This window comes from Stomoxys calcitrans, chromosome 2 (genome assembly GCF_963082655.1).
Source record: "Stomoxys calcitrans chromosome 2, idStoCalc2.1, whole genome shotgun sequence".
Taxonomy (NCBI): Eukaryota; Metazoa; Arthropoda; class Insecta; order Diptera; family Muscidae; genus Stomoxys; species Stomoxys calcitrans.
The window spans coordinates 59,329,752-59,355,636 of NC_081553.1; the positions used below are offsets into that span (position 1 = coordinate 59,329,752).

General features: G+C 36.9%; 5 protein-coding genes and 1 non-coding gene across 6 annotated transcripts; 2 read left to right on the forward strand and 4 right to left on the reverse strand.

Annotated features, from left to right (window-relative positions):
- Positions 1–477: 477 nt before the first annotated feature.
- Positions 478–561, reverse strand: Trnal-uaa (transfer RNA leucine (anticodon UAA)). Its single transcript has one exon. It is a non-coding gene; the product is annotated as a tRNA-Leu (tRNA).
- A 3,114-nt stretch (positions 562–3,675) lies between these two features.
- LOC106088282 (calponin homology domain-containing protein DDB_G0272472) lies at positions 3,676–10,199 on the reverse strand. The gene is made up of 5 exons (XM_059362917.1): positions 9,566–10,199; positions 8,130–9,502; positions 5,649–6,039; positions 3,929–4,452; positions 3,676–3,848 (listed from the first exon to the last, which is right to left on the reverse strand). The coding sequence occupies exons 1-5, from the start codon at positions 9,794–9,796 to the stop codon at positions 3,686–3,688; spliced, it is 2,682 nt and encodes an 893-aa protein (XP_059218900.1). The 5' UTR covers positions 9,797–10,199; the 3' UTR covers positions 3,676–3,685.
- Positions 10,200–12,623: 2,424 nt separating this feature from the next.
- On the forward strand, positions 12,624–13,642 carry LOC106088284 (ATP synthase subunit s, mitochondrial). The gene is made up of 2 exons (XM_013253718.2): positions 12,624–12,695; positions 12,749–13,642. The coding sequence occupies exon 2, from the start codon at positions 12,756–12,758 to the stop codon at positions 13,383–13,385; it is 630 nt and encodes a 209-aa protein (XP_013109172.1). The 5' UTR covers positions 12,624–12,695; positions 12,749–12,755; the 3' UTR covers positions 13,386–13,642.
- Positions 13,643–16,198: 2,556 nt separating this feature from the next.
- On the reverse strand, positions 16,199–18,097 carry LOC106088280 (serine--tRNA ligase, cytoplasmic). The gene has a single exon (XM_013253715.2). The coding sequence runs from the start codon at positions 17,980–17,982 to the stop codon at positions 16,480–16,482; it is 1,503 nt and encodes a 500-aa protein (XP_013109169.1). The 5' UTR covers positions 17,983–18,097; the 3' UTR covers positions 16,199–16,479.
- An 847-nt stretch (positions 18,098–18,944) lies between these two features.
- Positions 18,945–20,300, forward strand: LOC106088275 (uncharacterized). The gene has a single exon (XM_013253702.2). It carries the CDS (start codon positions 19,082–19,084, stop codon positions 20,186–20,188), a length of 1,107 nt encoding a protein of 368 aa, XP_013109156.2. The 5' UTR covers positions 18,945–19,081; the 3' UTR covers positions 20,189–20,300.
- An 822-nt stretch (positions 20,301–21,122) lies between these two features.
- On the reverse strand, positions 21,123–21,905 carry LOC106088276 (RING finger protein narya). The gene has a single exon (XM_013253703.2). It carries the CDS (start codon positions 21,896–21,898, stop codon positions 21,146–21,148), a length of 753 nt encoding a protein of 250 aa, XP_013109157.2. The 5' UTR covers positions 21,899–21,905; the 3' UTR covers positions 21,123–21,145.
- Between the last annotated feature and the right edge of the window lie 3,980 nt (positions 21,906–25,885).

Genomic DNA, 25,885 nt, shown 5'->3' on the forward strand with positions numbered 1-25,885 from the left:
TGGTTCGTTCTGTACTTAATTTATAAAAAAATTTCAGCTTAATCGGCAGAACAAATTTTGATCCACTTAGAATGTCATGACGATAGAGAATTTAGTATGTGCTTTGTTGGCTTGCAACTCGTTATCTCGAGGTGTTAGGTTATCCAGTGGTGGTGGGCATAATTAAGCAGTTTCTTGCAAATACAATCAAAACAGTTTTTTATCGTGGCAACCCTGGTAACTTGTCTAACCAGTTAACATGAGAGCCTCACTCACTCAATATTTGCTACGTTCTCAGCTAAAAAAATACATTGTAGTGAAAGGGGAGCCACAAAAAAAAGAGTGACAAATACAAGGGGAAATGCCTAATATTCTTTCTATTCAACACATGCCATACTAACTTATATTGCCATTTTCCTCAACACCACAAATATAATAGAACAGCTTTAGTAATGTTTTTCTACCAAATAAAATTTATTTAGATAAAAAAATCTTTCATGTCAGGTGTGGGGTTCGAACCCACGCTCCCTCTCGGGAACCAGAGCTTAAATCTGGCGCCTTAGACCGCTCGGCCAACCTGACCTGTTGCCGACGACTGCCAAATGATTCATAAAAATATGGAAAGCAACACAACAGCACATACAAATATAGCAGTGCTGTCAACCACATCACAAGTCATACAAACAAATACACTGCACATTTATTTAATTAAGCATTGCCAGATCATAACTAGAAATTGTACAAAAAATTGGCAATTTCCCATACGCAATCATGCTGTGAGAGTTTCTAATGCTACAGTGGCCACTTGTTTTTGTTTTGTTTTGAAATATTTTATGTCAAATTTTGGAAAAATTGTCCAGAAAAAAATTTCGTTGTATTTAATCAAATTCCATGAAAATATGTTTAAAGGAAAATAATAAAAATAATATTTCGACGAAATTTTCGATAACAATAAAATTTCGACAAAATTTTCTATAAAAAAAAATTTTCATCGAATTTTTTTTTTAACAATAAAATTTGTACGAAATTTTCGTAAGAAAAAAATTTTGACGAAATTTTCTATAAAAATAAAATTTCGACGAAATTTTCTAGAAATATAAAAATAAAACTTTGACGAAATTTCCTATAAAAATATAATTTTAACGAAAATTTCTAAAAAATAAAATTTTGACAAAATTTTCTAAAAATTTCAACAAAATTTTTCATAAAAATTTCGACAAAATTTTTCATAAAAATGAAATTTTGACGAAATTTTCTATAAAAAAATTCGACGAAAGTTTGTATAAAAAAAATTTACGAAATTTTATATTAAAAAAATTTACGAAATCTTATATATAAAAATGAAATTGTATTTGTTAGACCAAAAAACTGCTGAACCGATTACCTAGAAATGTTCGCATTTTGTGTAGGTTGGTCTGGAAGGAAACATAGGCTATATAATTTTTTGATATCAGAATGGGGAACGGACCCTCCTCCTTATGCAAAAAACACAACCCAAAAACAAAAGAGGACCGATCGGGACAATATAGGCATCAAATGAAAGGTATTGGACAGTAGAATACGAATATGGTTTTAATATTTGAGTCCAAATACCCAACCCCAAAACTCATTTCAATATGGGGCTCAAATGGAAGGTATTCGGGAGTAGATTTCGAATCTGGCATACAAAATCAGATCGTTGTATAGGGGGCCACGCCACCCCTTAAAAAGCCATTAGACCCATTACGACTATATGATTCTTGGCTGGACCGATTTTCTTAAAATTTTCATAGATTGTGTACGTTTGTTTGGAAGGAAAAATAGGCTTTATAATTTTTAGATATCGGGCGCAACTTCCCCCTTACCCCAAAAACGCCACCCATATCCGAAAGTGGTCCGGTGGGCACAATAAGGGTATCAAATGAAAGGTATTGGAGACCAGAACATTCGAAGTTTATGTCAATATGGGACTCAAATGAGAAGTATTAGGCAGTAGATTACAAATATGGCATAAAAAATAAGGTCCAAGTAATGGTCCACCCCCAATTACCCCCGGCCATGGTTATATGGGACTCAAATGAAAGGTATTAGGCAGTAGATTACAAATATGGCATAAAACATTAGGTCCAAGTAATGGGAGGGCGCCCACCCCCAAATGGGCATATTAACCGAACATGGCTATATGGGAATCAAATGAAAGGTATTTGGGAGTAGATTACGAATATGATAATATACAATTTACGTTCAAGTATAGGTGGCGCTTTTCCGCCTGATGATACGTCAATATGGATCTCAAATGAAAAGTAATTGAGAGTAGAAAGCGAATTTGATATCCAATTTTGGATGTAAAGTGTGTTTTTTTGGGAATAAAGAACGAACTTGATATCTATTTTCAGTGCAAAGTGCCGGTGGCCCCCCCAGGCCCCAAAACACCCTCCATACGGTTCATATTTACCGGCCATGGCAATATGCAAAATTTTCTATAAAAATAAAATTTCGACAAAATTTTCTATAAAAATAATATTTTTTTTACAAAATTTTCTATAAAAATAAAATGTTGACAAAAATTTTTATAAATATAAAATTTTGACAAAATTATCTATAAATATAAAATTTTGACAAAATTATCTACAAAAATAAAATTTTGACAAAATTTTCTATAAAAAAATATTTAAAAATTTTCTATAAAAATAAAATTTTGACAAAATTTTCTATAAAAATAAAATTTTGACAAAATTTTCTATAAAAATAAAATTTTGTCAAAATTATCTACAAAAATAAAATTTTGACAAAATTTTCTATAAAAATAAAATTTTCTATAACAATAAAAATTTAAAAAAATTTTCTATAAAAAAAAATTTTGACAAAAAAATTATAGAAAAAAATTTTTTGACAAAATTTACTATAAAAAAAAAATTTGACAAAATTTTCTATAAAAATAAAATTTCGACGAAATATTCTATATAAATAAAATTTTTACAAAATTTTCTATAAAAATAAAATTTCTACAAAATTTTCTATAAAAATAAAATTTCGACGAAATTTTTGTAAAAACATTTCGACAAAATTTTCATAAAAATTTAATTTTGACAAAATGCTAAATTTCGTCAATTTTTTTAAACAAAAATTCGTCGAATTTATTTTGCATAAAAAAATTTACGAAATATCAAAAAATATGTTGACGAATTTGTAAAAATTTTGAAAGTTTATATAGAAATAAAATGTCAATGCAATTTTCTAAGAAATAGAATTTCGACGAAATTTCTCTAAAAGAAAAAAAGTTCAAAATTTTATATAAAAACAACATTTTGACGAAATTTCCAAAGAAATAAAATTTCGACGATATAAGATTTTAACGAATTTTTCTATAGGAGGAAATTTTGACAAAATTTTTTACGGAAACATGGTTACAGAAAAATACAGAATAAAAATTTTTTTATACAAAAATTAAACATATTTTCTATAGAAAAAATTCATATAAATTTCTACAAAAAAAAAAGTTCCACAAAAAATTATAAGAAAACGTTTTGAAGAAAATGTCAAAGAAATTTTTTTAAAAATTAAAATTTTTGATGAATGTTCTTAAGAAATTGGTTTAAACCATTTTTTCAAAAAAAAAAAACATGTTTTACGAATATTATAATCAAAATGCATTCTTTTGTTCAATTAAAAAAAATATATGTATATATATTTTTTTAAATTATAAACAATCTTGTAAACTCGATATCTATAAAAGATTTATATTCAGTTCGTCTCGGTTAGGTGTGTAATCGGGTAAAAGCTCCCAGATTTTCATGCGCCAACGTTGGCGCCTCTCTTCTGTCTCCTTTTCTAGTTGTAAAATTTGTGGCAAACGTTGCCAACAGTCCAAGACTTTCCACCTCAAGTGCCTGGAAAACGTCATAGAAAAGAAAGTTACAATGCAATACTCTTTTTAGATTTTTGAATTTTCCAAATTCTAAACCCTTACCATTCATGATGCAATACAGCCTGTTTCATTTTTGTTTCTTCAATTGCCCTCATACGTCTGGTGTAGCCCAACCATTTCCTGAAGGTTGTCTCTGTCAATTTCAGTTCGAAAAAGTCAACAGCCACATTGTATTTGCTGCGCTCTTGACCGGTGAAGAAGAACCATAGGTGAATATATCTGCGCTTTAATATGCGCTCATATAACTCATCGGCCTTTTGAGAGCGACGTGCCTTCGAAATGCGATATATACTGAACCAAGCCTGAAAATAGGTTCTCTTGTACAGCATGCGTCGGAGTTGTTCACATCTGCGTAGATTCTCCTTTTTACGGTGCAACAATCTTTTGAAACCTTCCATACCTATACGCTTAAGCAACAGGCGGCGATAGAAATCTTGGGCTTTACGCAGATTTTCAATGTAGCGCTGACGTTCACGTTCTCTTATAATTTTAGCCATTTTCTCTTGACGTCGTTTCTCCTTGAGGGCTTCGATTCTTTGACGTTTGGCTTCTTCATCTTCTTGGCGCTGAAAAATTTATTAATTTTTTTAATGTTTACTACTTTAAATTCAAACTGTTTGTTGGAAAAACAGAGAAAAGAGATTGGGATCCTGAGCAGTGTTGCCGTTTTTGGTAGGTTTTTTTTCCTTTGGGTTTTTGTGCAACGCAGGTTGGTGAGGATTCTGATCCACAGAATTTTCACATTCCAGGGTATCACATTCTATCTCTTTTTATTCCCCACAGAGGCTATATATGTACGTAATGATATAGTGTTCCATAGGCAGCAACACTTGGACTCACAAGATTCGGAATTTAATTCCATTTGGGTTAAACATAGGATTGGAACACACGTACTTTACTTCGGGTTTATATATAGAAGTCCAAACTCGGAAAGGGAGGTTTCCTCAAGCGGCTTTGTCTCCCTTTCTGACTCAATTACTACAATCTTATGGGATTTTCCGGACAATGAAATCGTTGTTGCTGGCGATTTCAATGTCCATAACTCCTCTTGGCTTTCCCATTCGGTACATACAACTCCAGAGGGTCAATACGACGAGCTAATCGCCGCGCAGAATGGTCTAATGCAACTAGTGAATGAACCGACACACATTTCATGTGTCGAAGGGCACCAACATAACACTCTTGACCTATTCTTAACTTCGCACCCTGAGAAGTATGAAGTTAATGTCCTTGCGCCACTTGACAATTCAGATCACTGCACCATTTCAGCGTCCTTTTCGTATTCTGCTCTTTGCGCCACCTCTTCCCCAGCCCCGAAGCGGTCAATTTTGTATACAAAAGGGCACGTTGGGCTAAGCTCAACGAATTTTTCCAGCATTTTAATTGGAAACTTTGTTTTCTAAACATTGACGTAAATGCTGCTGCCGTAATGGTGCAGGAATTAATATGATTGTCCGCGACTGCCGTTGCAGCTACTCCGTATGGAGCATTCAACTATCTGCAACCTGTAGACGTGCCCGATAGCTCCCAGCTAAGCTTCTCGTGCAGAAATAAACGCCACACAGATCGGACCTCAATGTTCCAGCAGGGCGGTGCTCACAGCTATCCCATGCGGGGACTGTAACCTAGTGGTATGTTGTAGTCTGTCATTTTAGTCTCAAAAGACAAAGGGATGAAAGTACCTCATTCACTTTTGGCAATGATGTCCATTCACTGTGACGTGAATGGAGAGCCATGTCTTCTGTTATACTGTCTAACCTACCTTAGCTTCTTCGGCTGCCAATTTTTGTGCCTCTCTTTCGGCTTCTTGTTGAAGTCTTCGCTGTTTAGCTTGTTCATGCTTTACACTCCTTTCCAAAGCTCTTTCTTGCATACTCTGTAAAAATTTCGGCATGAGCATAGCCTTGCATTGCAATTTGTCCAGACGTTCATCTTCCTTGTCGCGCAAATTTCCAATTAGCTGAAGACATTTGGCTTTGGCCTTTGATTTTGCATCACCCGAACGTATAACTGATTTCAATTCATCCTTTAGCTCCAAACGTGCTTCGCGGGCTTCTTCGGATAACTTACTGAGTTTAAGTTCCATTATAATACGTTCCTGCCTTTCCAATTTAAGGCGTTGCAGATCAATGATATCCTGTTGTATTTTGATTCTTATGAAGAAGGTTCAAGAAGATAAGGAACATTAGTTGAACATAACTATATACTAAAAATTTTCTTCAAGAAGGTCATAACGCAATTAAAAAAATCTGGAGAAATTGCTATAAATACCATCATTTAATGGGGTCGCCATTGTAGGTGCTTTAACCTACTGTTATCAATCTTATTTTATGTATTATCCAATATCTTCCATTACGCGATAATTATGAGCACCACACAGGGTGGAGTTTTGAGCTCCGATCTGTGTGGTGTTCATGAGAGCTACAGATTGCAGATTGCGGAGTAACTGCAAAGGCGAGGAGTGAACGAGTTTGTTTTCTTAATTACACGTTAGTGTTTGCTTTTGTTCTCTTTTCTTCTGGTTGTCCAAATGATGGGTGGTATATGTACGTAATGATGTAGTATTCCAAAGACGACACACCTGGACTCACAAGATCCCGAATTTAACTCCCTTTGGATTAAATTCGCGATTAGATCACATATAGTGCACTTTAGATTTCTATATAGTGGTCCAAAATCAGAAAGCGAGACTTCCATGAACGGCTTTGACGCCCTTTCTGATTGCATTATAAACATTTTGGAGGATTTTCCGGGCAGTGAAATCGTTGTCGCTGGGGATTTCAATGTCCACAACTCCTCCTGGCTTTCCCATTCGAGTCATACGACTCCTGAGGGCCAAAACGTTGACCTTTACGCTGCGCATAATGGTTTGGCGCAACTAGTGAACGAACCGACACTCTTGACCTTTTTTAACTTCACACCCTGAAAAGTATGAAGTTAATACTCTTGCACCTCTTGGTAACTTCGATCACTGCATTATTTCAGCATCTTTTTCGTATTCTGCTCTTCGTACTGCTTCTTCCCCAATCCCGAAGCGGTCAATATTTTTATACGAAAAAGCACGTCGGGCTGAGCTCAATGGATTCTTTCAGCATTTTAATTGGAAACTATGTTTTCTAGATGACAATATAAATGCTACTGGTGAAATGATTGAGAGATCCCAGTTAAGACTATAACGGCAAAATCAGACGACAAAAGATGGTTTAACCAGACATGCAGATCGAAAGAGGTGGCATTCAGGAACTGGCGCTTGGATAAAAATGCCAATAATGAACTGCCGCGCAAGAAGGCAAGATCTTCGTGTGCCAATGTGCTTAGACGCGAAAAATTTCTTTACGAATAGCGTCTACGTACTAAGATTCTTGCTTCTACACGAGCAAGTAAGAGCTTTTGGCCGTTCGTGAAAGGGGAAAATCGTAGTTCTTCATCTATTCCAACTCTTGTTAAGGATGATCAAACGTTCACTGACTCGGTTGATAAGGCTAATCTGTTGGCTGATATTTTTGCAGGGAACTCTTCCCTGCAGGATAGCAATCAACCACTTCCCTCAATCGAAAATGTATCGGGAGTCATAACCCAAACATTTTTTCGAACGAAAGGGTTCTTGAGAATCTCGACGTAAATAAATCCCCGGGCCCGGATGGCTTCAACTTCAAAATCATCCCTGGAGCTACTGGACCGTGTACAGAGGAGAGCGATGGCGTTGATTGGGGACAGTAGGGTATCCAACTATATCGCCTCTCTTGATCATCGTCGCAATGTGGGTAATTTGGCGCTGGGTTATTTCCTGCTGTAAGGATGTATGTCAGGGATACTAGACATTCCAGGAACTCGAAACCGTTTTTAATTGATTGGCCAGCGGACCGCACAATGCATTATAGAGAGAATTCTTATTTCGCCCGAACCGTTCGTATGTGGAACCGACTGGCTAATGTTTTTCCAACCCACTTTCACATCCAAAGATTTAAGACAATTGTCAATAAACACTACATCCTTTTCCCCGCCTCCAATTCCTAATTTCCTCTCGCCAACGCAATGCACTGCATTCATAGGGCACATCCCCTGCGTGTTGGTTGATGAAAAAAAAAGAGATTACCAAGGATCGCTATTCCACATGCAAATATGTGGCCTCTACAACAACAACAACCTAATGTCTATTCAAACTTTTTTATGCTTTTTCCATTTTTAGTTATGACCCTCTTGAAGTAAATTCCCTTTTTTTAAATATAACTTTATAACTTACTTGTTTTGGTATTTCTTATTAATTCTTATATTTCCAGTGACATCTTTTTTGTTTGTACCCTCCACAGCCTCATCACCCTCTTCCGGGTGTGCTTTGTGGGCCTTTTGATTTTTTCTTTGACGATTTTTTTCAATGCGTATTTTATCCAGGAAAATATTAATTCTTCGCACTCGATCCGCATGGGAGTCGGCATGTTCCCTTTCGATTTTCTCCACATGAGTAAAATGGACCCACTTGAGGAAATATTTTCTTAATATGGGAATTCTGGGATATGACTTGGCCTCAAAAAGTTCCTCTATTATTTGATTTTGTTCTTGACTGGAAGAGAAGTCGTCGGTCTCAGTGGTGGTGGTGGAATTTGCAGAAATATGAGCCATTTTTTGTGCTGCTGCAGATGGTGGTGCTTCCTTTTGCTGGAGATAACGAATAAATGTTTTGGGTATGTTACCCCTGATTTCCAATTTTTCATTATTAGTCTGATAAGAAAGATTTTCAAAGCCCTCATCTTTTCGTGTTAAGGACTTTTGTTCACTATCTTTACAAATATTTCCATCCTCTGTAGTTTTACCTTCTGCTTCGATTTCTGGTATAGTTTTTAACTTACCACCACCCTCTTCCTCCAATTGTAATTCAAGCAAAACTTCTTCCGCCAATTCGGATATAACCGAATCAATGCCATCACTGGTATTGGAGCATGTAGAGTTTTCCCTTTGAAATTGACAAACGCTGACTTCTTCATCAAAACGTACACAACGCAAGTGAAGGCCACTGTTTTGTTCCATATTTTCCTTTAAAGGCTGCAAGACCTCATCAGTATCCGGCAAAGGACTGGGGGTTTCTCGACGTGGAGTCTGAGCGGGAGTTTGATCATTTTTAGCAAATAAACGCATTTCGGGAAAACGTTCCATTATATCCTCCATCTTATGGCTCAGTGAAATGGAGCCAGCACTCAATATCTTTTCGGAAGTCAAGGCAGAAGCACTGCAATCGGCAGTGGCTTCTTTAACCATTTTGGAGCATTCCGTTTCTAAGACCTCTTCGTTTGCCATCAGCTGTAGCTCCCTTTCCACTTCGCGTTTAAACAAATCATTCACCTCGTTCATTGCTTCCATGGGAGCATTAAAGAAATCCTCTATATGATGCTGCGAAGATTCCAAGCTCCCCATTATTTCTTGATTATCGATAAGCAGCGAGTGCACCTTCTTCTCTGAGATATGATTGCGTTTGTTTTGCTTTTGCAAATGCTGTCGAAACTGCTGTAGCTGATTTTCTATATATCGTTCCTCAACTGCCACATTATGGGACTTGCACATATCCATGGTTTTCGTATAGGCCACGGTAGCTAAGGGCAATTTGCGAGGTATCTGTTTGAACTGTGAAAAAAGAAAATTTATTTACGCCCCTACTTCTGCCCATAATTTTCATATTTCCCTTACCATTTGGTGTCTCATATCCATTACCATGACTGGATCTAGTTTCGTTTCAGGCTTTGCATCGCCATTTAATATTTCCCGCTGATGCTTGTCCACATAATCTATTTCGATAAAACGTTTTACGGTTTCACTTTTGATTTTTGCAGAATTTCCACTGCCATGACGTTTTCGTATACGATCCCAACGTGTATCCTTGTTTTGAGATGTATTTTTTTCTCGTTTTATGTGGGTCATTTGTTTATGAAAGACGTTTCCCCGTTTTTTAATTTTCTAATTTTATTTGAAGTTGTTTTTTTCTGCTGTTTCTGAATTTTTCTTCACTTTGCTTTCTTTAAACAACAAATGCCGTTGCTATGTGAAATGTTGCCATATAGCATAAGAAGGGCATACGGATCACACAATAATGGCGGAATTAAAGTGACAATCTGGCAACTCCTAGTCGAAAGGAATTTTTAACGAGAGAATTTGGATTTCAAAGTTTTCAAATAAATTTTGAATGGACTTATTGATCTTGAATGTGTAAAGTTCGACTATTTCCTATTACAACCCCAAAAAAGGCTTTGAGATCACTTTAAAGAAGCTGAAACTGACCATAACTGGTAGAAAATTTGGTCGAAATTTGAATACGAAAATTTTTTTCCCAATTTAATTTTCGACTAAATTTCTCGAAATATGATTTGTTACTGCATTCGTCGACAAAGATTTCGTGAATATTTGGCCTAGTGTGCTTCCCCTCGCCATCAAGTATGTGCAGTCTGTGATATTTAACTGTCAAATACCTCTCATTAGAAACCCATATTGATCCGTTTGTTATACATGTCCATTTGTTGCATAATTTTGGGGTGAGCGACCCCCCGGGAACTGGCACAAATTTTTAAACAAGATTGTATTCTACTCTCCAATAACTTCAGTTTGAGTTCCCTATTGTCCCGTTCGGTATACATGTCCATTTGGGGCCTCACATATTTATATAAGTTTCCTATTCTACTCTCAAGTACCTTTCCTAATTGTTCTTTTGGGGTAACGGCCCCTCACGGACTTGACGCCAATTCGACTTCCGATTACCTTTCATTTGATACACGTATTGTCCAAACCGGTAAATATATAATTCTTGGGGGTGGGATGGGCTCCCCGACACTTGGGGTCGTAGTGTTATATCAAGTTCGTACTCTACTCTTAAATACCTTTAATTTGATACCCAAATTGTCCCAATCAGTAAACATGTCCGTTTGGGTGGGTTTTAGGTAGGGCGTCCCCCACGTTTATTTGCCCCAAATTTTTATACAATTTTGTGGTTTTGGGTTACCATTAGGGGGTCTACAAAATTTCGCTTAAATCGATACACCCATCTCCAGGATCTAACTTTTTGAAAATCATCGCGAATATCACAAAATGAAGTACCCTATTTTCACCGGGGACCAAACTTTATCATCTGGGAAAATTTCATGAAAATTGGTTGACACCCGATACGACACGCCTAGTTATTGGTGCCTTTAAAGCGTCCTATGGTCTGGAATGTAAATATGTGGCTACGACGACGACTAAATGATCGCCACTGTAGTCGGGTAACGTTCCCGGATCAATCCAGGCACACCCCTGGCCAGAGCTTCTCTGGCTCTGGCTCCTATCAGCAAGTCGCGGTCGCCAAAACCTACATATGATGCCCGATATGACAAGGAGTGTTTTTTGGCGCCTTTAAATAACCAATGGCCATTATGTTCCCGCAGCGATCGGTCCTATGGACCGGAACGAGCTTACTCATCTTGTACAAAATCCGTCGGGCTGCATATAGCAACGCGCAAAATGCACATCGCCAGCCACCGACAGAAAAGAAAAATTCAAATATTTTGAAGGACGCCATACTCCTGACACTCACAGTAAAAGAGCGATTTTATTTGTGGCACACCCAACATAAAAGTAGAAAGCCATACGAGCGTGGTATTAAGCGCCTCTTTCTCCCGAGGTCAGCTTTGCCGCAGTACATGGTTCAGAGGTAAAGACTGCCGCAACACCTTGATGACGACGTCAGGGAAGAGCATTGCAGCCCTTGGTAAAGATGTGCTCAACCACGGACGGTGCTTCGGCTCTCGAATACAATGATCCGAGAGATGTCAGTACCATCCGACTACATGGACATGCCGACAAATTCTGAGCAGGGCGATATCGCATCTAGTCCAGTTATCGATTGGCAAAACAGAGCCATAAGGTTTTTTTTCTGGCTTTACCTCGTTATAGTACTTTCTTATGAATTCCTTGCGCAGCTCCCATGCACAGCTTAGTTCTACATACAAAAAGAGTTCGGCATACAAAAAGAGATCCCTTATCATTGAGCTCAAACTTAATCGGACTGCACTCATTGATATGAGAGAAGTATTCCCTGTTCCTATGTGGAATGTTCATGGAAAATTTAGTAGTAGTTAGTCCGGAAAGAAACGCACGAACACTCTCCTAACCTTTAAACTAAATAGTATCATCGACATTCGTCAGAGTTATGGCTACACCTCTCACCTTTTTGCGCATCTGAAATGTGGTATACTTCTATTGTTCTTGCTTTCCAGCCATGGAGGCAGTCAAACCCTTGGCCGGGTCCGCCACCTCTTAAGGTAGGTAAACCGTTGAAACGATCAGAGTTTTTGGTCTGCAAACTCACCTTTGTCAAACACCATTACTATAATTCAGGGTAGAGTAAAGTTTCTCTCTTCGACTTTTGGAGTGAGATATTGCAAAGCAAAGCCTGCATTCTGCATCTCTCAAGTAGCGTCTGTAACTTTCGCAGACGAGAGCCATTTTTGGCCATCCAAAATTCCAAGTAGTTTCCACAGTTACAGTTTCTTAAAAATTTAATTTCCATAGAAAACTTTGTTAATTTTATTTTATACAAAATTTTGATTTCTTACTAGACATCTTCTTAAAATGTTTAAATTTCATATATTTTAATTGAAAAAATATAGAGAATACTGTTAGAATGTACATGGTTGCCATCTTTTGTTAACCGGCTAAATTACTAATAAATTGCCAAACGTTCTTTTTGTATCCATGACATCAATGATGTTTTTATTGTATTTGTTTATATTCTGAATGTCAAACAGACTGCATTAAAGGCATAACAGCAACAACATAATAACCAACACAAGTAAATTCAATATAAATTTAAAGAATTATTACAAATAATTTCTTAATTTTCAGCTACAATATGTTGCTCACAAGAAATTTCAACATCCTTAAAAAGGCAGTTCTGCCCCATAAAAACACTTGGCAAGTATTGGACACTAGAAACTCAGAAGCCGTAGGAGCTAGATTGCTTTGGGGATATGTGGCTATTGCATTCAATCGAGTAGATCTGGAACGTCAGAGATTGGTTGGTCCAGATAGACTATGCGCCGAATGGGTGATTAAAAATGGAGGTGGCATTTGTATTGTTGATGCACCAAAGCGTTTGATTAGAGACTATAACACCCTACCCCCCGAACATTATAGATTTAAAATTAAAGTAATTGACGGCTCGGGGGCTTCACTTATGAAAATTGGTTTGGAACACTTTAAAGGATGCAATCACATCGATACGGTTATCTTTCATAAGTGCAAACACTTGGAGTCGGATGGTTTGGACGGATTGGTGCATCTGAAGAATACTTTAAACACTTTGCAGATATCCGAATGTGATAACATCAGTGATGATGGCCTGGAGGTTATTGGACAAATGGAACATTTAAAAAATCTTCGCATATTTAATATGCGTTATGTAAAAGATATCAATGGTGTTCTGGGGAAACTTAAAAAATCATTGCCAAATTGTCAGATTGAGACCGAAGAAGCAAAGTGACAGCCGAAGAGTCACCAATTGGTGCATAAAGCCTAGTCATTGTATTTATTTTCATTTGTATGTAGAGAATGTATTCAATGTGTTTGGAATATACTCAGAACGATTGGTAATAAGAAACGAATTAGAGGTTTTATATAGAAACAAACGAACGAGCCACTAAAATGTCCCTCTAATATTCTTAAGACTGGTGGTTACTAAGAACAATCTTTTTGAGAAATGTTATTTATAATTTTATTGACAATAAAGTTAAAAAGTTATTTATTTGACTGTTGAACTTAAACCGTCGGAGGGGTAGAAAAAATACAGTTGTCTTAGAAGAATTCTAGCTCAAGTTACGTTTTTATCGGCATAAATTGGAGGAATTAAAATAAAATGGTTTGATCAAATTTGTTTTCATATAAGATCATGTTTGGGGTAAAAATTGTCTGGACAAAAGCTTCAAAAATTTCAAAAACTTTTCTTTCTACCTTTAAAATTAACTTATTTTTGTTAAAATATTTTAAGTATTTATATTTCTCTACAATAGTTGAAAAATTCCACAGGCCTTTCTTCGATCAACCTTGGATGTATGATTCGTACTCCATTATAAAATTCCCTTAACCTTACATATGCAAGGTTCTAAATATCCAGATCCAGGAACTCTGCGACTAAAATGCAGTTCGTCTCAATCGTACTGCGGACCGGCCGGCACGGGATAATTGTGAGCACCACACAGGCTAGAACTAACAATAACCAATGGCCAACAACGTCAGGGTCAATTCCCAGGTTAGGGATGGCTGAAATCGGGCGTCCCATCTTGAAGCAAACGGCTCGCGACATCAAGGTATATATATGCGATCCCACATAACCCATGCGGCTGAGTGCCTCAGTGAGGTTAACCGCAAAACTAAGCAATTACGCTGAAGAAACAAAGAATAGTTGTTGTTGTAGCAACATTTGCATATGGAGGTGGTAATCCTCGTCAAACTCTTATAGGCAAGCAAGCTCGTTCCGGTCTATACGACCGATCGCCGCGGGAACATGATGACCAGACAATGGCCCATGCCGATTGATCCTTTGGACCGCAACGCGCTTACTTATCTGTTAGATCTTGACAAGGATAGCTACCTCCTCCACCACATCATTGATTTTGCGCGGAGACAAAAATTTTTTTTATAAAATTTTCTCTAATGACAAAATTTCAGTGAAACTTTCTATAAAGACAAAATTTTAATGTACAACAATTTTCTCTTAAGACAAAATTCCAATAAAAATACTCTTAAAATAAAAGATTGGTCAAATTACTTAATTTTTTTTTTAAATTTTTTGAAAATTTTTTTTTTAAAGACAAAAATTCGATGAACTTTCTTATAGACTTAATGTTGATTGAATTTTCCCTAAGGCAGAATTTCGATACATTTAATATCAAGACCCAAGGCAATATATTCAAGAAAAAATTTCAATGAAGTAGAAGTGATAATAACCACAAAATATGATTAAAAATCAATTATTACAACGGAAAAAATGGCCAAAGACTTTTCAATTAAAAATTTAATTGAAAATATAATTTTTTTCAATTAAAGAATTAATTGATTCATTCATTTTTTAATTAAATATGATTTTTTTAATTTCAGCCGTGATTGATATTTTTGCATTTTCAGTCAAAAAAATAATTTATCCAATAAATTTTTTTATTGTACCTGAAAATTTTATAGTTTTCAATTAAAAAAATAATTGTGTCAATCATTTTTCAAATCAAATCTTAACAAATTTTAAAATAGGGTACTCAAGTAAATTCTATGGCAATACTATGGTAGCCGGTTCTACGTGTCGGATTTACCCAATGGAGTCCTTCATCGGCCAAAGGCTGCCGCCTCAGTTAACAACACACTGCTACGACAACAACAACAAATCTATAGGGAACCACTACCAGACACCTGAAATTATTTGGAGAACCCTCGCGGCGGATGTTTAATTATACGGATGTACACGGAACTTTACTTAAACAACACACCACAAGTTCATGTTCCAGGAGGTTAATATCCGTATACCTTATATTGAGATTAAAAGGAATTTTCAAAAAATTTCAATCATTTTTTATTACTTTTTCAAAAATGGTAATTGATTAAATCATTTTTCTTACTGAAGCAGTTTCAATTAAAAAATTAATGGAATCAATTAATTTGGTGATTGAAACGATTTTATTTTTTCAGTATATTTAGAAAACGGTTAATTTTGTGAAGTAACCAATTTATTAAAAACCTGAAAGTTGTGAGTTTTTAAGTCGAAAGCCGAAAAACCGGTTTTCACAAACCGAACTGATTATCCTAAGAAATGGTAGTATGTGTCAACTACAGCGGAATAAGTCTCTTATGACTTGGACATGATAATCTGCAATATTCAAATTTGTAATAACCAAGACCTGACCAGTCCTCTATAAAATTAGCTCATTTATGGTTAAAACCATTTTATTTGGGATTCCAATTTTATTAATTAAAAAAATTCCAAATAACTTTAGTTCTTTTCACCAAAAATAACCACTGACTTGAAATTTATATTGTAAAATTTACATTTCTAACAAATTATGGAAATAATTATCTACTCAGTCATCTCAACAAACAACAAAGCTGTAACAAATTTCAGTTTTGCCATAAATACAACAACAATTTTCAATATGAATCATTGTCATTTACGATTTTTCTTGTTGTAGAGCAGTATTGATTGTAAACTCATTTATATTTCATCCCCATATACTCTAACGTTCAAGGATGATTTATTGAAATCAAACACTATCGATTTTTTTCCTGACAATAAAAGTCCAAGGCCCAAATAGCTTTATATGTCTTTTTTCCGTTTGCTGGAGGATCAATTTATTGGATACATTTATTGTGTATTATGTAATACTTAAAAATGTTGACGAAATGAGTTAATAATAATTTAAAGATGCCTACAAAAGTTTTTAATGATTTAAAACCAAGTCCTCCCAAATTCATATTTTCATATAAAGCCGACGATTCCAATTGAATTACGTTAAGCGTATGAGTGTAAAAAATGCTGCATTACCTTTGTAAATAGAACTTAAACTATGTTTGTGTGTGTGTGTGTGTTAATTAATTTAGGCGGCTGCCGCATCCTTTTTGTTGCCCTTGCCAGCTTTCTTGGTATTAGCTGCAGCTGCCTCAACATCGATGGGAGCAGGCTTGACAAATGGAATTTCATCTTGATATTTTGCTGGCATGTATTTCTTAAGGGGTTCAGGAACTTTTACTCCCGTTTCCGTTTGATGTGTCTCAAGGATGGCGCAAATGACACGGGTGGTGGCACACATGGTAGCATTTAACATATGCACATAGTCGACAGCAGCATTCATTTTCTTTGTTTGACCATAACGCACCAGCAATCGCCTAGCCTGATAGTCTAAGCAATTTGAGCAAGAGACCAATTCACGGAATGCACTGCTGCCTGCAAACCAAGCCTCAAGGTCGAGTTTCTTAGAGGCAGCATGGTTGAGGGCTCCCGAAACAATATTAACAATACGATATGGAATGCCCAGGGATTGACAGAAGGCTTCGGCATTACCTATCATTTCGTCCATCATTTCCCAAGATTTATTGTCATGGGGAGAGGTCAAAACGAATTGTTCCACCTTCTCGAATTGATGGACACGGAAAATGCCGCGAGTGTCACGTCCATGGGAACCCACCTCTTGACGGAAGCATGTTGAGAGACCGGCATATTTAATGGGCAATGAAGCCTCTGGCAGCCATTCATCACGATGGTAGGCGGCAATTGGTTGTTCCGAGGTGGCAATGAGATATTTTTCATCAACACCACCCTCTTCGGCCTTTTCACTGCCCTTGCCAACCACCTTATAAAGCTCTTCATCGAACTGCGACAGTTGGGCCACTTCCTGCATAACTTCCTTGCGCATAAAGAAAGGCGTATAGAGAGGGGTATAGTCCTTGGCGTACAGCAGATGTAAAGAATGTTGAATTAAGGCTTGTTCCAGGAATACAGCAGGACCTGTTAAGAAATATCCACGTCCTCCTGAGACCACGGCTCCTTTTTCCGCATTCATGCCATCAATCATAACAATGAGATCCACATGTGAGTATTTATTTTTCTTAGTGCAATCACCGAAAGTTCTTTCCACTTTGTTCTCATCCTCGTCATTTGAAACGGGCACAGATTCGTGCAAATGATTACCCACCTCTCGCAAAGCTTGATTACGTTTCTGTTCAGCCTCCTGCAGTAGCCTCTCATTTTCCACCATGGCTTGGTCAATCAGTACACGAACTTTCTTTATTTGATTGACAGTTAATTGGGCCAATTTTTCAGCATTGAGCTCAGTCAAATCTTGCTGGATTTCTGCCGGAACATCTTCGGCCTCATCGCCCTGGGGTTCCTTTTTCTTCATTTTCTCACCAATTACCTTGCTGCAGACATTTTTCACCTTGTTCAGATTATCGGCACGATGACGTCTTTGACGCCACTCTTGATCTTGATTAATGACGGTCTCCACCAGAGCCACGTCTTTGAAACGCTTCTCCTGATTTTTTCGAACAGCATCGGGATTACCTCCCTTATCGCTGCGAAAGAGATCCAAATCCAATACCATTTTTAGTGAGGAAAGATGATGAAACTAGGTATCGTCCTTTTATAATCGAAAACTGGCGTTTCGTCGGTGAATCACAACGTGGCTAGCATACGAATCAAGTTTTTTTTCAGTTTTTGCGCAACATATGTTGCATAGAGTTGCCAAACTAATCAATAATAATAGTGGGGAATGTGATATATTCTCCGGGGAAACTGTGAAATGGAAACAAGGCAAGGTCCATTTAAAGAAGATTAGGAAATCAATTCTACGGAAAGCTATTCAGCTAAAGGCCTAAACAAAATGAGCGCGTTGAAGAGTATCGCGTTTCAAGTGTCAAAGTTGAAAATTTTTTAACTTTTCCGCGTTGCTTTTGTGGAATTTGTGTCCATAGTTGCATTTTTGCTAAGCGACGCTCAAAACAAAAATTCAATGCTATCATTCTATAAAAGCAACACGCAAAAGTTAAAGAATTGTCAATTTTGCGACTGAAATTGAGTGTTTTTAGGCGTCAATTTTAAAAATTGTTGAAACTTTAGGGTGCTGCTTTCTGGTATTAATTTGCTGAAGTGCATTATTGCAAAGCGAAGCTCAAAAACAAAGCTCAACGCGCTCATTCTGCTTTGGGTTCAAGTTATTCCGTTTCGGCGATTTAGGGTGGTTCTATATTCGCTTTTAGCGACATTTTTTATGATTACTTTTTTATATAATAAATTTCGAAGCAAAAAAACTTGCTGGTTTCATTCAGTAGGACATTATTATTGAAAATTGTCCATAAAATTATTTGTTATCATTGAGATTTTTATAGCGATTCAAAAATGTAACTGCGAAAACCATGCGTTTTCACCCGTGAAAAACGAATATTGTAACAGCCTAAACCCGCCATTAACATTTTATCGTTTCCTTTTTAAATCTACCTTGGTTGCTATTCGGTTTAAGGTTGCCACCCTTACAGCTGGTATAAATTTTCCTGTCAGTCAGCTGTCAGTAATTTCCTATTTTACAGACCAACAGACGGCATTAAAAACGTTTGTAAAAAAAAGAGAAACAGACGATAAATCGAAAAATCCAAACAGTATAAACATTTAAATCCCTATTTTTATCATCACCCTCCCACCAGATTATGAGCATTGTTGACTTTGAAATTGATGAAGTACGTAAGCTCTGTGAAAATGTTGTGCCACACTCTAAAATAATTGCCTGTACCAAAGATCCCGCATTGTTGCGTGTCGATATTCAGAGCAACCAATATTATCGTCAATTTACGGTGTGCCTTCGTTTCCCCTCGGAATATCCCAAACAGTCAGTCTTGATTGAACTAAAGAGTAAAACTTTGTCCGAAAAGTTTTTACAAGGCCTTACGGGCTTATGCGAGCGGCAGGTAAAACAGGAGTACTTGGGAAAACCACATTGTATTAAAGTTCTTCAGTTTTTGCAACAATATGTTAATGACAATCCCCTGTGTGTTTGCTTCGACGAAATACAACAGCTGCGGAAAGATTTGGGGGAGGATGCATCAACGGACCAGCTTAAGCTGAAACAGAAGTCAAGTTGCGTTCATTTCACTGTTAAAGGAGGTGAATATTACTATCGCGTGAAGGCGGTAATTCCCGATGACTATCCCCTTCATTGTGTAGATCTACAGCAACAAGAAACCAATCTACCCGCGGTTTTGCTGCGTTATCTCAATGGGCAGTCACGTGAAATTGCCCGTCAATGTGTCGAACCACCCTTACGCATGCCAAAGGGGAAGACAGCAGCAGATTTTCAACCTGCACCCTCTCTTTATAGAACTTTAAAGTTTTGTCTAGAGGCCACAAGAGGTTTTCACTTGGAAGAATGTCCCATCTGTGGAAAATTAGTTTTGCCTCAAACCCCTGCCGAACTCGAAGCAGATGACAATAAAGATGCCTTTGTTGAACGTGTGTATTGTGGTCATCTCTTTCATCAAGGATGTTTGAAATTGTACCTATCGGAACCGCCCTTTCCAAAGGGTGGAAAACTATGCCCGGCAAAAAGTCGTCATTTGCGTACCGATGCCACATACTATATGGGTGGAGGCATGCAGGGATCAAAAATCCCAACAATTCTACCCGACAAGGGAGGAGCATGTGGCATACGTTTAGCTCATGATCGATGGGTGGTTAATGTGAAGATGGCAGAAAGTAGATGGGCACAAAAACAGGCACGCCAAAGAGAGCTAGAGGAAGTGGTGGACTTTTTAAAATGAACCTGTGGATCAAATATTTGCAATATTAATATACACGTGTATTTTTGCTTTGAAACTATTTCACTTCTAATTGTTATTTACAATACTATGGAAATAAAGAATGGGAATTTGATGCTGATTGTATATTTGATTGCAAAAAAAGGCAATACGGAGCAATTTGTGAAGAAAGCAAATTTGAAATAGAATGAGACTTAAAGAGACTCAAAAAGTCAAATGAGAATATGCTTAGCACACCCCCCAGAGGCCTTTCTACTCTTATGTCTATACATCTGTTTGGGCGACAAAGTCAAATTGGAGCTGTATCTAGCTATTGGTGCTGTGATTGATGTGAGTTTTGGAGGTCAGATTAGACGGTTTTAATAATAAATATCGATAGTGTCGATGCTTTCGTTAATTTCGCCTCACCTTATTTCAAACGAAAATGAGAAGTAAAAATGTGGAGATCCTATATAAAGCAATATCAATGTAGTCTAATCGGATGACAATTGCGCCCTCTATAGGCGCAATGTATCTTAATGGATACATTCAGTGTCGGGTTGCTTATTTTTGTTTAGTTTTGCATAAAATTAACTTTTGCGATAGTATCCATCGAAAAAATATCAATCGATATTCAGTAAAAAAATTAAATATCGATATTTTGCCAGCTCTAGGTTTGATGCCATTTTTCAACCGTAGCTGATGCGAGTGTTGCTCTTCTTAATGCACCAAATAAATTCAGTGTTCTAGGAGCTTTAGAATTCAAATCGGATAGATATTCTTTATGCAATTGCAGGTATGCGATGTTTTTAAGTTAGCAACTAAATTTTATTAACCATAAAAATTAAATTAACAGTAGGTATACATTATTCTTAAATGTTTGAGAAAATTAAACTTTACTCCCCTTTGGAAGAAAAAAAAAAATTCATTAAACAGCCAAAATAGGCAACCACAAAGAAAAAACTTTAATTACATTTCTCTTCAAATATTGAAATTTGAAAACGAATGATTTAGCTTATACTTTTTCCCATGCTCTGTACGTGGCATCATTGGAGGTGGAGTACGTGATTTCAATTTTGGTAGCATTTCTCTGGGTGCTATTACTTCACATGTCGAACTGTTGTTGTTGCTCAATGTGGGACTGCGTGGTGGTGCATAATGGGCTCTTATAGTTTGTGTCAATTGTGGTATACAATTTGCGGGCGCAACATCCATTGCATTTCCCCCACTTCCATCACTACTCTTGCTACGAGGCGGATAACGGAATCTTGGCTGTGCCGTTATTGGCGGTGTCATGTAGCGAGCCTGCTCCATGCGTCTTTCGTGATAGGCAATGTATTCTTTTAATTTGCGTACACGCGTACGCTCACATTCGACCCTTTCTTCAAGGGTTTTCTGAAGTTTATTGTAGGCCTGTATTTCTTGTTCAAGCCTTTTCATTACCGTATTGTTTTCATTGGTCCAATGGATTACTAACATTCGTTCTTGTTCGTAATGAAATCTCATAACCTTCTGATAATGAAGATAGCGCTTGATGGGATCTTCAAAATATTCTTGCATTGAGACTGGCATATCTTTTTGAATAGCAATACCGTTATATGGTTTGGAACACAGTGGACATGTTGGCTGCAGACATTCTTTACAGATGACATGACCACAACGTGATATATGAAACAGGCGGTTGGTTTCGAATTTTTGCCGGCAAAAACACTTGTTGCAGTGGAGAGGAAACATCTTTAAAATACAACCGATTTCGAGACAAAATGAATCGCTTTTGAAGAAATGTTTTTTTAGGTAACGGTAAACCACAAATCAGAATTACCAATATGCCAATGTTAAAAATGACTATTGAACACTGCTATTTAAATATGTGTTTTGTATTGGCATACATTGGGAATGTGTTTAATACTCACAATATTTCATCTAGGTTCACATGTTTAGAAACTGCCATGTCTACACTGGCTCGTTGAAATGTTTTCGAAATTGCACTTTTTCACATTCCAAAATAAAAGCTATGATGCACTGTTGTTATGATTTATTTTTTCTTGCTCTATTTGTAAAACTTTGTTGATTTTACATCTATTATTTGAAAAAAAAAATCAAATTAAATTTTTTAACATTTTTCAGGGCTGTGTTTATTTAGCACAATTTAGGCATTTATTTGGGTTCACATACTTTGAATGACTAGTTTTTGTGGCAAACGAGTCGTTTTGCACATGACATGATTAACAGGTAGTTAATAGAGTTCACTGATTTTGACAAATAGTGCACTCTTCTTTGCATGTGTGAGCTATGGTTCTTAACTATAAAGCACACACACAACCGAAAAAACTCAGCTCTTTGCTGTACACTACCTGTGTAAATTTGTCTTGGATTGTACGTTGAAAAAATGCAACTCTGCAAACAAAACCCACAAAAGCAAAGCGCAAAAGTTAAACAATTTTTAACTGTGACGCCTAAAAACACTTGATGGGTTTGTTTGCAGAGTTGCAGCTATTCCGTAAGGAGCAACTATTGGAAGCGTCTAGTAGCTCTTAGCTGAGCTTCTCGAGCTCAAGGTTCCGGACTGTGTGGTGCTCATTGGATCATTGCTTGAAGGCAGTTGGGTCAATTACTTTTTTTTGTATTGGTTGGTTATCAAAATTCAAAATCATATTTCAAAGCTACCACTTGGGGTATTACTTGCACTTTGCTGTCCTATTCTATCCTGATCGGCCATCATTTATTATTTTTAATTCTTTTTTTCTGGGTAAATTGGGAGGGCGATTGTCCTCTGACACGTCCTTTGATTTGAATACAATATACTTTCGGTCGTCCTACATGACAGTTTAGTGTTGTTTTTATTGGAAGGAGAGGGTCGGTCCCCCCTACGCTAAGACCCAAAAAACAATTTATTTGAGTTCTTTAATGTCGAGATCTACCGGCAGGACGTGACTCAGATACTTGAATTCATATATCAACATTAGATTCGAAATCTACTGCCATAGAATTTTTGTTAAATTCTCATATTATCCCGATCGAACTACATGTCCTATTGAAGCGTATTAGGGCCGGCCACAGACTCTGTCCCAGATTCGTGGTCAACACTCAAAGACCTTTCATTTGATACCCATTTTGTGGCATTGGACATTCATGTCCGTTTTGGGACATCATCAAGAATCTAATGCGACACCCAACGCTGTAGTGTTTATGAACGAGTTAATAGAAGTCCTTGTTCAAGGGGCCAACTAAACCAAACAACCCACTTTTTGTTAAACTCCCATATTATCCCGATCGAACTACACGTCTTATTGAAGCGTATTAGATAGGTGGGCCGGCCACAGACTCTATCCCAAATGTGTATATCAGATTCGTGGTCAACACTCAAAGACCTTTCATTTGATACCCATTTTGTGACGTTGGACATTCATGTCCGTTTTGGGACATTATCAAAAATCTAATGCGACAACCAACGATGTAGTGTTTGTCAGAAATCCTTGTTCAAAGGGCCAACTAAACCCTAGCGAATGCTGACGGATTAGGACTAACAAACATTGGAAGACGATATTAACCATTTAAGCCGTTAAATGTAGAGATTTTTTTACCTCACACAAAAACTCAAAAACATGCCCTGGAAAAAAGAACAGCTAGGGTGACAAGGTGTTGAACTGAGTTAGTGTCGTACTTAGGCATGTCCGCCTATGACTCTGAATGACTGGGTTCGAATCCTGGCGAGAACATCGGAAAGTGAATATCCCCTACTAATGTTGGCAACATTTGTGAGGTACTATGTCATGTAAAAATTTCTTCCCAAAGAGTTGTCAAACCACAGTACGCCGTTTGGACTCGGCTATAAAAAATAGGGTCCTTATCATTGAGTTTAAATTTGAATCGGACAGCACTTAATCATATGTCCTTAATAGAATGTAAATGGGCAAATTTGCATTTTTACGTACGCTCCTTGAAGCCTTCACAAATAAAGGTATCCAACGATGACCTCTTTAACCAAGAGATCGAGATCGAAGCCCGTCATATCATGGTTGGTTTGTGGTATCCTCTGGCTATTGCTTTCCATTGCAAAAATGCTTCAATAATTCAGCTCGTCTCGGAAGAGAGAAAACAATAAAATAAAATGATCTTCGCTTTAATAGGCAGAAAAAAACTTGAAGAACTACCTTTAATTTTGGGATCATTATGAGAAAACGTTGGTTATAAATGTTGAACGAAGTAAAAACAGAAATAATGCGTTCTACCAAATAACGATATTATTCGTGTGTACTTATAGGCTATAACTTTTGACACGCTTGATGCACACTACGTTTAATATATTTGTGCGGAATTCTAATGGAAATCACTACCTCGACTGTGGTTGGACAATAACAATATTTCACTTAAAATGGTTATTGGCGTACTTACACACATTAAGTGTAGGTGGTGGTCTATACATATTATTTTGTGGCGTATATTTTAGACCAATTGTATTTGGAGCTGTAAGATCCTAATTATATATGTATATAAATGAGTATACTTACCGCAAAATAATTCGAAAATCTAAACAATCTCAACCATACTCTCTTATTAACTGGAATTACACATTAGCTCCTTAATATTTAATTTAGACAAGTCTTGACTATTTCATTTTTTTCAGCAAATTTGCCGCACAACTGTTGTATTTTCGTGAAAATAAAAGAAAGGAAACTGGTGATCTTATAATAGAGTTGCCATATCCAAATTTTATTGATTTAAATGTTCTATTGGCAACAGTTGGGTTGTTTTATTTACCAGTCTCGCGGAATCGATAGGTAAGCCCATGGCGAAACAATTAAAGGTGGTCTCATTTGTACAACAACCACAAAGAATGTGGTGCAATCAGCCATCTTGTCATCAAGCTGATCGAAAATTTGCCACGCGAGCTCACGCGAGCATCTGTTAACAGCCGGCCAGGTGTGACAGTATGTCAGATTTTTGTTGGCATTCTCTTTGTTGTTATTTTCTTTCTCGCATATGCTCTGCTCATGTACGCACACGTATACACACACGCACACAAATTTATTTGTGATGACAAGATGGCGGATTGCACCTTATGATTTGTGGTTGTTGTACAAATAAGACCACCTTTAATTGTTTCGCCATGGTCACCATTTTTTTAATGCGCTTTGACAGTTGTTCGAGCGAAAAATCCAAGACAGTAATCATAAAATACCCCTTGCATCTATTATTTGATTCTTTTTTATTTTATTTACTCAAATATTAGCGAAGCCCTAAACAGAATGAGCGCGTTGTGGAGCGTCGCATTGAAAACTGCAACTCTGCAAACAAATGATAACAAGTAAATCGCAAAAGTTTAACAATTTTTAATTTGACAACCAAAAACACCACTTTAAGTATGGTAAAACCTAATGACGCGTCAAAGTTGAAAAATTTTTAATTTTTCCGCATTGCTTTTTTACCTCAAACAAATACCACAAAAGCAACGCTCAAAATTTTTCAACTTGTTTCTTTCTGTGTAGGAGGCGATAAGCACCGCTAAACAATTTTTCTAGTGTTCTCATGTTCAGCGTCTAAGGCGGCCTCTGAGCTACAATGGTATAATAAAAACCTGCCTATGGTATCGGCAGCATCACTAATCGTGGCAGACATTTTAATGGAGGAGCTGCTGAATGAATGCCTTTTAAACTGTAACATTAGACCTAGGATCTTCACGAAATATGTGGACGACATTTTTGGGATAAGCAAAGCAAT

What these genes read in the sequence shown, in the direction of transcription:
- LOC106088284 (XM_013253718.2), top strand. Translation starts at nt 12,756, where the DNA reads ATGTTGCTCACAAGAAATTTCAACATCCTTAAAAAGGCAGTTCTGCCC.
- LOC106088275 (XM_013253702.2), top strand. Translation starts at nt 19,082, where the DNA reads ATGAGCATTGTTGACTTTGAAATTGATGAAGTACGTAAGCTCTGTGAA.
- LOC106088276 (XM_013253703.2), bottom strand. Translation starts at nt 21,898, where the DNA reads ATGTTTCCTCTCCACTGCAACAAGTGTTTTTGCCGGCAAAAATTCGAA.
- LOC106088282 (XM_059362917.1), bottom strand. Translation starts at nt 9,796, where the DNA reads ATGACCCACATAAAACGAGAAAAAAATACATCTCAAAACAAGGATACA. An exon ending in AATAAGAAATACCAAAACAA is followed by an intron (nt 6,040 to 8,129) that starts GTAAGTTATAAA and finishes CTTCTTCATAAG; the next exon opens with AATCAAAATACAACAGGATA. An exon ending in TGGCAGCCGAAGAAGCTAAG is followed by an intron (nt 4,453 to 5,648) that starts GTAGGTTAGACA and finishes TAAATTTTTCAG; the next exon opens with CGCCAAGAAGATGAAGAAGC.
- LOC106088280 (XM_013253715.2), bottom strand. Translation starts at nt 17,982, where the DNA reads ATGGTATTGGATTTGGATCTCTTTCGCAGCGATAAGGGAGGTAATCCC.